At 31.7% G+C, this 13,233-nt stretch overlaps 2 protein-coding genes across 3 annotated transcripts; one reads left to right on the top strand and one right to left on the bottom strand.

Moving 5' to 3' along the window:
- Nucleotides 1-701: 701 nt before the first annotated feature.
- Nucleotides 702-1,759, bottom strand: LOC148626896 (omega-amidase NIT2-B-like). Its single transcript, XM_088558362.1, has one exon. The coding sequence runs from the start codon at nt 1,701-1,703 to the stop codon at nt 879-881; it is 825 nt and encodes a 274-aa protein (XP_088414488.1). The 5' UTR covers nt 1,704-1,759; the 3' UTR covers nt 702-878.
- Nucleotides 1,760-1,973: 214 nt separating this feature from the next.
- LOC148626895 (large ribosomal subunit protein mL46-like) lies at nt 1,974-12,800 on the top strand. Of its 2 annotated transcripts, none has more exons than XM_088558186.1 (6): nt 1,974-2,093; nt 5,424-5,622; nt 5,848-5,996; nt 9,554-9,696; nt 10,741-10,875; nt 12,625-12,800. In XM_088558186.1, exons 1-6 carry the CDS (start codon nt 1,985-1,987, stop codon nt 12,775-12,777), a joined length of 888 nt encoding a protein of 295 aa, XP_088414312.1. In that variant the 5' UTR covers nt 1,974-1,984; the 3' UTR covers nt 12,778-12,800. The 2 variants fall into 2 exon arrangements, with proteins under 2 accessions (XP_088414312.1, XP_088414369.1); XM_088558243.1 differs by having other exon boundaries at nt 2,050-2,180.
- The last annotated feature ends 433 nt before the right edge of the window (nt 12,801-13,233 follow it).

The raw sequence follows: 13,233 nt of genomic DNA, 5'->3' as shown, positions 1-13,233 counted from the left end.
AATATTACAAATTAGATTTCTAATATCACAAAACACTTTTTTAATATTAAAAATTCAATTGAATTTCTAACATTAAAAAACGATTTTTAATATAAGAAATTGATTTTCTAATATTAGAAAATGGATTTGTCGTATTCAGTTACAATTTTTTAATATTAGAAAATCATTTTGTAATATTAAAAAATGTGACTGATTTTTTAATATTACAAATTCATTTTCTAATATTACAAATACAATTTGTAATATTACAAAATGTGTGACATTTTATAATACTACTAAATCAGGAATTTGTAATATTAGAAAATGAATTTTTAATATTACAAATTGAATTTCTAATATTAAAAAATCTTTTCTAATATTAAAAAAATGATTTTGTAATGTTAAAAATTCATTTTCTAATATTAAAAAATATTGATTTTTGTCCACTTGACTTGCCATATACATGAGCCATTGCCATTTTGAAACTGGTTTTATCCTAATTATCAATTAAAATAAACATACAACAGTGAATTCACCATCTCTCTGCCCATAAAGCCATGAAGGGATAAAATAAAATAATAATAAAACTTCTTATTAACTTTCATGGACTGTGAAATATTCATGATGTGAACCTAGGAGTGAAGGTGATTTAATGTGGCATGGTCATGAATAAAAACCAAAATGCTCAGTAGACATTGGTCACTAAATATTGAAAAAGAACACTGCTCTACATTATTTAATAAATCTTTATGATTATTAATCACAAGTAGTATACATTCAATAAATAAATCTGTATAATGGTACATGATTTAAGTCAATTTTTTCTGAAATAAATTGCCTATACCAATTTGACTGTAATCAAATTCAGTAATTGTTTATATAAACCCATAAAAAAATATTTATGATAATTTTGTGATTTTGTAAAGGTCATTTCTTTTTTGTGACATAATTGGAATTTGCGATCGTACTTCATTCACATAATCTGGATTTATGTCAGAATAAATAATTGTCTCCTCATGTTCAGTAGTTGACACAACTTCACCCCAGGGACTAACAACAGAACTATGTCCCCATGCGGTGTAAGTTGCCTTTTCATCCCTTGCAGGGGATACAGCTGCTACATAAAGCTGATTATCTATTGCCCTTGACCTCTGTAACAGCTCCCAATGTGCAGGACCAGTAGTCATATTAAAAGCTCCTGGATAAACTAGCAATTTGCATCCCATTTCAGAGTAAACATTGGCCATTTCAGGAAACCGTATGTCATAACATATACCAACACCAATCTTGCAGTAAGGTGTATCAAAAGTAGTGAATGTGTTTCCAGGACTTAATGTCTCTGATTCTTTGAAGCGAATTTTACCCGGTACGTCAATATCAAACAAATGAACTTTCCTGTGTTTTCCTATCATAGTTCCCTCAGGGCTGAAAACAGTGCAAGTGTTGTAAAACTTTCCATTGTCTTCCTCTGGTATGGATCCACCAATCAAAAATATGTTGTTCTCTTTAGCGGCATTGGACAGAATTTCAGTAGATTTTCCAGGTATTTTTTCAGAGTAGTCCTTGAAGTATGATGTTCCATAGGGTGAATTAAAACATTCTGGCAAAGCAACTACCTTAGCTCCATTCTGTGATGCTTGTTTTATTAATCTAGTCGCGCTTGCAAGGTTGTCTGCCTTTGATGCAGATACAGCCAGTTGAACAAGACCCAATCTGAAAGCCATGTCAGTTGGTTAAACTCAATCGGTTAAGTGGGTTAAACTGTCAAAACGAAAGTAGACACGTGATGTCTTAATAATTTGACATAAGACCAGTAAGAGTAGAGAACAACAACGTAAAACTTAATAAGTTGTACAGTGTACAGTGTATCTTATACTTTTGTTTTTAATTATATTATTTTGCGAATCGTACGAATAAACTTTGTATGTTTCGAGTATCATAGCATTTCACAAATTTCATATAGAATCAAAATTGCGTTTTCGTGGTTCATCCGAACTCGAATCCGATGTTAGTATTCATGTTTCCGGTTTTGATTTCATTTTGTATTTTGTATAGAAGGACAATGTTAAGACAACTTGTTAATCGTGTTAGCAGACAAATACAACCTCAGAAAGGTAAAATGGAACTGAGCAAAATCGATTGATATACCCAGATGACTGGCAAAGACATGCAAACTTTACAAAGAGATAGTAAAAAATTCTGTAATGACATTGAACTTGTATTCACTTTTTCTTGCTGCGAAGCATAGCTCACACATGGGATAAAGTCATTCTTTCAAAACTGGAGATTTGTTATTTTTCAGCTGTAGATTTGATTTGAAAACGAGTTTTTTTGTTGGCGTCTTTTTTTCGCGGCGTAACAAGTCAAATATGTGTGAAACTTCAGGAAAACCTTGCATTAAAAGTCTGTCCTATAGGCTATGAGAAAAAATGCTGAATACTCTATTTGAATAGTTGGTATGATTCTTTTGATGGAGTAACACTTGAACATTTTAATGATTTTATTTATTAATGACAATATTTACATAAAAAGAACAGCATGAACTTGAATAACTTTAAATTTAAAAGTGTCATCATTACTATATAGCTACTGATAATTAAATAATTTTCATTTAAAAATTGTCACTACAATAGCTACTATTGCATAATGTGAATCAAAATGATTTCATTTCAAATAGTCATTACTGTCTTGGCACCACTTTAATTTTGACTTCCATGCAGCATTGAATTTGGAATAGTACTAACTACTTTGCTTTCTTGGGTGGAGGTGCAGAAGATGAAATTTTTTCAGCATTTTGACAGTTGATGAGAGTGCTCCAAATTGGAAAATTCACATGGTTCCTCCATTGACTTAGATAAAAAAAAAAACAAGCCATACTTTGAATCAATTTCATTTTCAGAGGATGATAGTCATTGTTTCCATAACCATCAAAAGATCAAATATCCCGCATCAGTGTTTGCACAATGAGTCCCAATCATCGGTAATAAAATTGTTTCATCATTTGAGCATGAGCCACTAAAACTTGGGATAATTGTCAATCATTTCCTGTTGTTAAATAATCATCACACCTTAACCACTAAAGCTCTTTATTACTGTTTATGACCCTAATTAACATGTTCACCTGTCTACCCAAGACAAACCGGAAATGTCATTCGATCCTCTCAGGTTTTTCCCTTCAGTAAATTTAAAAAAATGGCATCCAAAATTTGTTTACGGTATAATTTCGGAAAGCGGTAGTTTTTCTGTTTCAACGGTAGAACAGTAGGAAGGTTCCAATTCCGGTAGAATTAAACTACCGCCGGTAGGTTCACATGTATAATAGCTCTAAGTCTAGCTATTTTTTTTGTGATTTTTGAAAATCTAGATGGCAAAAATCTGAAAAAAGATCATGAGCTACGATTTCGCAGCTACCACTTTTCTCAGTAGGCATATCAGATCCTTAATTTTCATTATACTAATTTGGGTATAAAGAATTTTACACATTGCTTTGTGCTGTAAAGTACTGGCCTAGTAAATCAGTGTGGTATTTGTGATTGCCAGATACAGGTACCTTCTAGGTTTTTTAAAACATTCATCCTGGGTTGACCCATAACTGGTGGTCAAAATGTTATTTGTGCAATCAAGTTATGGATCTGGCAAGACAACACTAGTGTTATTTATCATTATAATATGAGGAAGGTGAAACCTTTAACGCTCCTGAAAAAAAAAAAAAAAAAAAAAAAAAAAAAAAAAATTTAATCCTGTCATAATTTTTGTAATTGGTAAAATGTGTAATGATATATGGATTTTATTGTCCTTATGCATTCTCCTATTGTCATGGTCTGAAATATGTATGAGCCGAAATGTCAAGCTTTGGTAAGGAACTGTGGGTTGTAATGGTCCAAAATGACTTTGGGTTGAATTGTCTGGTATCGATAACGTAATTTTCGTAAATGTTTGGGTGCCATGTTTTGACCATCATTATCTTAGAAAAAGCTCAGATTTGATTTGTATTTAATCATGGAAACTAGTATATGTTTCCTACACTGGCATGGTCCTCAGTTGCATTTACCAAACATACAAAAATGAAGCTGCAATTATACTGTTTTTAAGCTCCTGATTTTACATGCCTCAAACCAGATACTGATGCTTTTTCTGTCCATGAGTATTTAGGACCCAGTTGATTATACAGCCATTTATGCTTCCCTCCGGATATTTTACTTTCCATTTCTGTATATTATGTCATATTTTTGTCTTTGTTTAATTATCAAACCAGTGATTGAAAATCTGATGTCAACTATTCGCCATTGTTGTTGTACCCTACTTCCAGTGCAGGTATTTATCATGTATGGTGAAACATTTGGGATACAATATAATTGCTCCAAAGTAATTATTTTCATCAAATAAATAGAAATATGCTACTATTTGATTTATTGATGAAAATATAGTATTGGACAAAAATGACTAAATAGAATATTTTTTGAAAGGGAAATGATTGTATGTGGGAATTTAAATGCTTTGCTTTTCAAGGCAAATATTTCACAATGATGTTTATTTTATTTCCATTCCTATCAAATAAAAAAAAATGATTGAAATTGATTTAGGATTGAAATGATAAATATTCAATTATTTTTGAATATTTTATATACCATTTTTTGTGCACCTTAATTTTCATTTGAATCAGTTCTAACTTTGAAAATAAATTCATTTATACATTTGAACAACTTTCAGAACTCAACAAAAAAAAAAAGCAAAAGATTGTCAAACAGAAAAAATCTAAAATTTTCAGTATTGGAAATATTTGTCAAACAATCAAAATATTTTTAACAAAATACTGACATCAAAGTCATAATACTCATATTGCTTTTTCTTCATTTTGGAAATAATTAAATATCCCAATTTAGCTTAATTTTGTCCATTATGAACTTTGCTATTGTTAAATATTGCATATCTATTTATTTCCATTGATTTTTTTAAGTCAATGTATTTTGTTTTTAAGATGAGGGAAGAAATGTTTGATATTTTAATTTGTTAAATCCTCAAAAATGTTCATTTTTTTTGTTAATCAGAGTTTTCATAGTATTTCTGTGTCGTAAGAACGTTTGGCGGCCAAGTGTTTGTTGTTGGGGAAGCTTTGAAAAAAATGGCAGACAGCAAATCAGCATCATTTGATTGGTTCCATGGGCTTAAACTTAAAAATTACCCAGAATGCCAGCAAATAACTTGTGTTTTTGTTTTGCCAAACAGTCATGTTTCAGTATCGGCAACCTCTGAACTCTGACCTGAGCATGTGCAATCAGTTCAGTATAAAATGGGATATTTTTAATACACTGGAACTAGTTATTCATCAGAAAGAGGTTAAAGCAGTATACCTGACAACACACACACAGATCACTAACACTGTAAGTAATAATTGGCATTGCATTTTGTGACAATAAAGGGCATTTTTCTACTTTTTCTTATAGTTTGTCATTGCTGTGCTAGCAGACATTTAATTAGTGAATCTTCACAATGGAAATTAGCTACAGCTGTCTGTTTGGAGAGATACCCAGTCATAACACAAGAAATGAATGATCTTGAGAAGAGATTTCAGACTTTAATGGAAGAGTATGATGTAGAAAATAGCCTTATATCCGAGCATGAAGAACAAATTAGATTAGATGCGTAAGTAATAAGGATCGTGATGGATTATTCATATTTTATGATGAATTTGAAGGGCAGCAGTGCTCTAGAATTATTTTTTTGTTCTAAAATCTTAACTTCATTGGCAAAATTTGGAATAAAAATGGACTCTCCTACCATAGAAATTAACATGTAAACTTACAAATGTAACTTCCATGGGTAAATGATAAGGCTAACAAACAGCTTTCAAGTTTATGTACTTTACAGGATTTTGGCTCAGATGAAAAAGGAAAGAGAGGAGCGGGATGAAGTTGATGAAGTAAACAAAGAAGCTGCTACAGTAACTGCATTAGATAAAGAGGATGAATGGGAATCTGAATTAAATGATTACCAACATTTGCAGAACAGAGTTACAGGTATCATGGTGTTATTTATCCTCCTATCTTACTCTAGGTTATCTGTATTATTCTACCTGCTTAAATCTATCTGGTGTAGTAATTTAGTTTTGTATTAATGAATATCAATACTTCATCCCTTGGAATTTTCACTTATATTTTTTTTTAATATGATATAGGGTCTTGTGTCAGTTTTCCACTTTGTTAATTTTTTTAGAATTATTAATTACATAGGTTATGGCCCTTTCATATAGATAAAAGGTTTTGCAGGTTGAAGCTTGATGTCTTATAACTGCAGAAGTTAAACCCCCGATCAGTTGGGGCAAGTGTGGACACACCATTCAAATTTGACACAGATCTGAATTTTGATTGTGATGAAATATTTGACACAGGAAAAGAATTTGAGCAGAATCAAAGTGGTCTCTTTTTTGCCCCTTATTCCTCAATTCACACATCCCCCAAAATCAATCTACAGCCTTCCTTTTAGGCATGTGACACCTTGTATACAGGTTATTATCATTATCTATACACTAAGAAAATGTTTGTTTCTGGCCCCTCAATGCCATCATTCCTTATTAGTTCAAGTTACAACCCCCAAAATCGATCCCAGGCTTCCTCTTGTGCTATGGCACTTTGTACATGTAATACAATATTAAAGAGATCCATTCACTTACAAAAAATTATATCTGGACATCATAAAAATGTTTGCTTCTTGCCTCTTTTTGGCCCTTTATTCGGAAGTGGTTCAAGTCAAAATTCCAAAATCAATCCCAGACTTCCTTTTGTAGTATCCCAATTTCAAAGAGATCCATTTACATCTTTTCAAGTTATTTTCTGGTCATCATGAAAATACTTGTTTCTGACCCCTATATCCTAAATGGTTCAAGTCATTATCTTGAGAGGAACACCGACAGCATGATTCCTTTATACAACCACAAATTTTTATAGGACTGCAAAAAATGTGGTCTTATAATATTATGAGGCAATCGTCATCGTCTTCTGGGGACACTTTGTTCCGTGTGATAACATTAGTTGTGGTTGGCCAATTGTTCTGAAATTTTGATATGATTTTATTTAGCAAAAAAGGAAGGTTTCTATTCAATTTAGACAAAAGGGTAAAAAATAGATGTTGTATTTAAACCCCAGAAAATGTTTGTGTCTTTTTGCTTTTGATTATTCTTTTTTTTTTGTTCTTTTTTAAATTCTGGTAAACAACTGTGCCATCATATTTTATGTGTTTTGGGCTGTTTTCAAGTTATAGGGGATCAAAATTGGGTTATGCCAAAAAAAATCAACTTTTTTATTTTTTATCCAATTTTGAAAATTCTTTTTTTATTTGATTTCTCATAAAATACCTGCCTGCACTTTTCAATCAGATTTAATTTGATGTGTCCATAATAAATTGTAAGTCCATATGCTAGAGTATGTCAAAAAAAAATTTTGTGTCTACACTTGCTCCAACTGTTCAGGGTTCGACCACTACGGTCTCAAGCTTTTTTTTTAATTTGAAATTATGACTGTGTTATGGGGTGGTATTTCCCAATGTGAAATGCATAGGCCCTTGTCCTTATATTTATGTTACCATAAATATCCATATCACAAGAGTGCCAACAAACCTTTTATTGTGTCTAAGATAGCTTTCTTTTCTGTGTGAAGCATCTAAAGTTATTCCTGTTGTTCCTCATTGCTTGTGATAGGTATGCTGAAATTCAAATTTAATTTCCATGTTAAATTACATATCTCTCCTCATTGGGGTAAGTGGATGACAGCTGTTACCAATGGTCATCCCGAGATAGGAGATGGAAATTCAGGTAAGAATGATTTTCTTTAATAAAGTTATCTATTCAAGTTATTCAACAAAATAAATATGACAAATAGTCATTCACCAATGCTTGATATTTGAAGTGGGAAACATGTGGGTAAAATGTATGATTATTGAGAAATTACAAGGTAAAAACATTGGCTGGATAACCATAACGAAAAATGTGGGATGAATGTAACAGAACAGGAGACTGGGGAACAGGATGACCATTATGGGTTTATTTGACATGGAATACCAGAAATACAAAATATTTGCAAACAATATGCCGAAGCATCGACATAGATTGATAGTTCAAAGATATCAAATACATGGTTAAATTACTTTAAATTGACACTTATGGGAGGGTATCTTTTTAATTTAATAGTGCTTAAATAAGAAATGATAGTTAAGTGGCATTTTATCACAAAATACCATAATAAATGTGCTAGGGTAGGGGTCGGTAATGTTACTTATAACAGTCATATTTTTTTCTTGGCTGAACCTACATGTAAGGTGCCATCAAAGTAAATGAAAGTTTGCAATACATAATGTAAGTCACAAAAAATTGGTAGAAAGTCAGCAATTTCAATTTTTTAGTATATTTTGTAACATGCATTCTGACATAATTACATACAACTACACTAGTTTTAACCACTAGATTTGAAGCAAGTAAATTTACAACATGAATCTAATCAATCACCAAAACCTCTACCACTTAATATTCTCATATTATTTGATATGAACAAAGGTTTACCTTTTGTGTCTATTTTCTTATCATAGTTGCTTCTCATTTCTCTTATTAGATCGTATTCATAACAGTTCAGATCTCACATAAAATTATATTATGAAATTAGAAATTTTATGCTACACATACACTACCTGCCATATGCAAGCCAACAATATTGCCTACCGCACCCGGCAGCCATACATGTACATGATCACAATGTTTCTGCATTACTTAATATGGGTGTACTTCACTGTTTCGCTGTTACATTTGAGATTTTTTCTCCAGGGAAACACCAGGAAAGTCTTAAAAGATGGTGATTCAACAAGCTAAATATTTTTAGGTGTCATTTTCCAGTGTTTTGAATAAACACTTCTTGTAGTAGAAGCCATTTGGAATGAATTTATTAAGTGTATTAATTTTAACATTATTTAGTGAAATTTGTTTGCAATTCAGCCTTTATCATTATGGTGAAGTACCAACTCTCCTCATGAAATATTTTTGTTTCTCTTGTTACGGACATCTCTTGTTGGATTTTACAGTCATCCTTCGAAAAAGAAAATTTTTGTTCCTCCCACCAATATTTTAACCTTGTAAATTCTCATAATTCATACATTTTATTTGTATTCTTACCATTTCAGATATCAAGCATTGATGAATGGCTAACTATTGGTCATATTTTTGTTGTTGAATAACTTGAATAGACAACTTTATTAAAGAAAATTATTCTTACCTTAATTTCCATCCTCCATCTTGGGATGACCTTAACAGCCATTATGGTCATCCGCTTTACCCCAGTGATTACGGTGATAAAATTTTGTGTACAGTCAACAGTTTTAGACTTTGTTTTCAGACATAGTTTCCTATTTCACTTCAATAGGACTTATAAATTCTTAATATTTTTTTTACCTACATTTTTTACAAGAAAACACTTCATGAATGAAGATATATTTTTGGAATTACAAGCACATATATTTAACCTAGTATTTTAATTGATATGTAGAGGTGGTTTGCTTTACAATAACATCAACTCCAATATTTCTTTTATTAAAGAAGCAGATAAACAGAATGATATGAAGTCAATACGGAGGAAACTAGACAGAAAGCTCATACTTATAATACAGAAAAATTTGAATGGTAAACTGACATGGTTTTTACCTCAGGGATTTTACCAAGAGGAGGAATCTTTAAAACAGGCATGTGACATTTAACTAATCATTAGTTCTATTCTTCATTGATTTGCTATCACTTATGTGATTATAAATATTTCATGAAATGTCTTTCGGAAATTTACACCCTTTTTCTGTTTTTAGCTCACCTGGTCGTAGGCCATGTCAACTATTGCCATCACTTGGCATTTGTCTTCTGTTGTCGTCATCCATTAACAATTTTTAAAAAATCTTCTCCTCTGAAACCATTAAGTGGAATTATATGAAACTTTGCACATATGTTCCTATATATCTTGCACATTTTACTAAGTAAAAATGTTTAGCATGATGAGATCTATCTGTGGTCAAATTTTCATTTTAATCTGTCATGCCATTTAGGAGTTTTTTCCCTTTTTCAACGTTTTTTTTTGCTATTTTTAATGTTATTTCTTTCAAAAATCTTCTCTTCTGACACTAATTGACCAATTTGAACTGAACTTTGTATGAATGTTCCTTGGGGTGTCTTGCTCAAAAGTTTTGTTTATTTTTATTTATCCATGAAAAAACATGGCAGCCATTACTAAAAATAGTACATAGGGGTCAGACTGCAGTTTTTCACTTATATATTGCCAAAACCATTAGGATCAGGCAAATTCTGACATGGGTAAAAGTGTTCAGCATGATGAGATCTATCTGTGGTCAAATTTTCATTTTGATATGTTAAGCCATGTCTGTAACGGTCCTTATGATAAGTCCTACCAAAGTCCTCTTGAGTCAAAATTGTTAGACAACTTCTTGTTAAATTTATTGCCATTGAAAACAAAATTTAACAGGTGATCGATTCAGGCTCCAGGGAGCCTCTTGTTTATAGTCAGTTTCTTGTTTTATGTATTTCTCTATGGTTTGGTGGGGTTATCTACTTCTTGGGCGGCTAGATATTTATGATATCACACCATGTGATATGAAAAATTTGCAGTTTTGATTGGTTGTTGTGTGATTTTGTATCATTTTTTAAGACCTAATTGGTCAAAAGGGACATTGTAATAAGGATTGTCTGTTATGATAATTTATTGTATCAAATTAAATTTGTAGGCTGCAGAAAATGTGTTATCTCAAAACTTTGGGGACAGTATAAAATCAGGAATAGTTGGAAATGCACCACATGGGGTCTACCAGTATCATCTTCCAAAAACAATGACAGATGAGTGTGGAGCTACTGGGGTCAAGGTAATCTAATTCTCATACACAATTAATGGGCAGAATTACAATTTTAATTGTTTATAAATGACTGCAAAAAATGTGGTCATATTATAATGGTATCATGCTTTCATTGTCTGTAATGTCCATAGACATTTCATGTCCAAATAAGAACTCAAGTGTAAGTGTATAGATCTTTATAAAATTGTACCACAAGGTGCCATACCACAAATTGCTGGGATTGATTTTTGGATGTGTGACTTGGAACTTTTTCTTTTAAGGGCCAATAAAATGCTCGGCAGGGTGCAGCTTGATTGGACTGCAGAGGTTGAACCCTGAATAGTTGGGGCAAGTATGGACACATCATTTGACATAAAACAGTTTTGAATTTTGTCTTGGATTTGAAATTTCACACATGATAAAAATTTGACCAGAATCAAGGTTGTCACCTTTTGGCCCCTTAAATGGTTGCAGTCCCAACCTTCCTTTGGGGATATGGCACCTTATGGTATAATTTCAAATGATCTATTCCCTTTTAGTCAAGTGTTATTGTCCGGACGTACAGAAAATGCTCGTTTCAGGCCCTTTTTAAAAAAAGTTTTCAAATCTTAACCCCCTAAAGCAATTCCAGCCTTCCTTTGTTGGTATGGAACCTTGCAAAACTATTTTAATGAGATCCATTCACTAACAGTCTGATAACAGTGTGATTGTCTGGACACAGAAGAAATGCTTGTTTCTGGCTCCTAATTTTTAAAATGTTCAAGTCTTAACACCCAAAATCATTACCAGTCTGACCTTTGTTGTATAGAATATTGTGGACATTTCTATGCTTCTACTGGAGTTATTTTGGGACCCAATTCTAAATCAGTTGGGCCTATAACTCCCAAAATCAACATCAGTTTGGAACTTTTGTTACAAAATTTTATAAAGATTGACCAACTATTATTCATTTTCACACAAAAACCAAGTGTCTATGGATGATAGGGACAACAGTGCCATACCATAGCAGTCATATAAAAGGCACTAGAAATAAGCATTTTCCTGACCTTTGAACAATAACTTGATGAAAAGGGGATGAGTTGTTTGAAATTGTACCACTAGGTGCCATTCCTCCAATGGAAGACTGGGGTTAAATTTGGAGGTTGTGACTGCAAATTTTGAAATTTAGGGTGAATTTATTATCTTGTGTAAAAAGTTAAATCACAATAAAAAATGCAGAGCTGTCTCAAGCTTGAATGGTGTATCTATAACTTACAACAACTATTTAGGGTTGACCTCTGCAGTTGTATCAAACTGAACCCTACAAATCATTTTATAAATGAAATTGATCAGTATTTTTTTTATTTTGAAATACCTTAATTACCATCAAGTAAATGCAACAAGAATTAGGTCTTGTAGAATTATGAACTTATTGTTTCTCTGTTTGCAGAGTTTCCTCACTTTTATTGCAGTTCATTTTCCTTAAGTCTCAATGTAAATAATTACACAAAGTACTTACAAATTTTCAGATGTGAGATACATGTCCACTATTCTATCGAAATCAATCAGTGCATGTACATGTACAACCATATTGTTTTGTTCATTAAATTATATCTAAATGGTATAAATCCTGGAAACTTCATTAAAGAATGGAAACTCAATGTAGAAATGCTTTACAATGTATTGTGATGGAGTGATGAAGTGAAGTACAGATTACATTTTTAAAATTTTCTTTTTATAGAAAAACAAAATTATTAAGTGGTTGATATTTCATTGAATACCTCACTACTTTTCTTTTAGGTATTTATCTACAGAGCTGAGCTTATGGAAGGAAATGTAGAAATCAGCGATAAAGATATTACAGACTATAAATGGGTCACATTAGATGAACTTTCAGATTATTTAACACCAAAGTATCAGAAAAACATAAGAAAGTTTGTTCTAGAAATTTAAATATAATAAATGTATATGATGTTTGTGTTCTATGCACAGCCTTGATAAAAGTAGCTTATTGCATACCGGTATTTTTTAATTATCCAACTACTGACACTTGTTTTTTTTTGGTTTTTTTTTTGCTTATATCCACTTGTGCATGTTTCAAATAGTTGCACTTTAATATGTACAACTTGTCATTTTTTTTTAAACAGCATTAGGACAGGATACAACCCATTTAACCTTGATAACCATCTGAACCAAATTGCTCATGGATACCTTACATAAACAAACTTCATAAAATGTTTCATCAAAATCCATTGAACATATTAAAGTGTACATAGTGCAATTTGGATCTGAAACTTAAGATAAAACCCTAACAAAGAGTACAATAATTGATGACCCTACTAATGGCATAACTTGAATCCATAAGTTTAAAAAAAAAGTTTTAGATATTTTGTTTTTATGTAAACTTGT

The sequence above is a fragment of the Perna viridis genome, chromosome 1 (assembly GCF_037379345.1).
Source record: "Perna viridis isolate PV_CMFRI_1.1 ecotype Kerala chromosome 1, ASM3737934v1, whole genome shotgun sequence".
NCBI classification, from domain to species: Eukaryota; Metazoa; Mollusca; class Bivalvia; order Mytilida; family Mytilidae; genus Perna; species Perna viridis.
Note: the sequence above shows the minus strand (reverse complement) of the source record. Positions and strands in the feature narration are given on the sequence as shown.

Coding starts and splice junctions, on each gene's coding strand:
- LOC148626896 (XM_088558362.1), bottom strand. CDS start 1,703: ATGGCTTTCAGATTGGGTCTTGTTCAACTGGCTGTATCTGCATCAAAG.
- LOC148626895 (XM_088558186.1), top strand. CDS start 1,985: ATGTTAGTATTCATGTTTCCGGTTTTGATTTCATTTTGTATTTTGTAT. Junction 5,623..5,847: donor GAACAAATTAGATTAGATGC/GTAAGTAATAAG, acceptor TGTACTTTACAG/GATTTTGGCTCAGATGAAAA. Junction 10,876..12,624: donor GTGGAGCTACTGGGGTCAAG/GTAATCTAATTC, acceptor CTTTTCTTTTAG/GTATTTATCTACAGAGCTGA.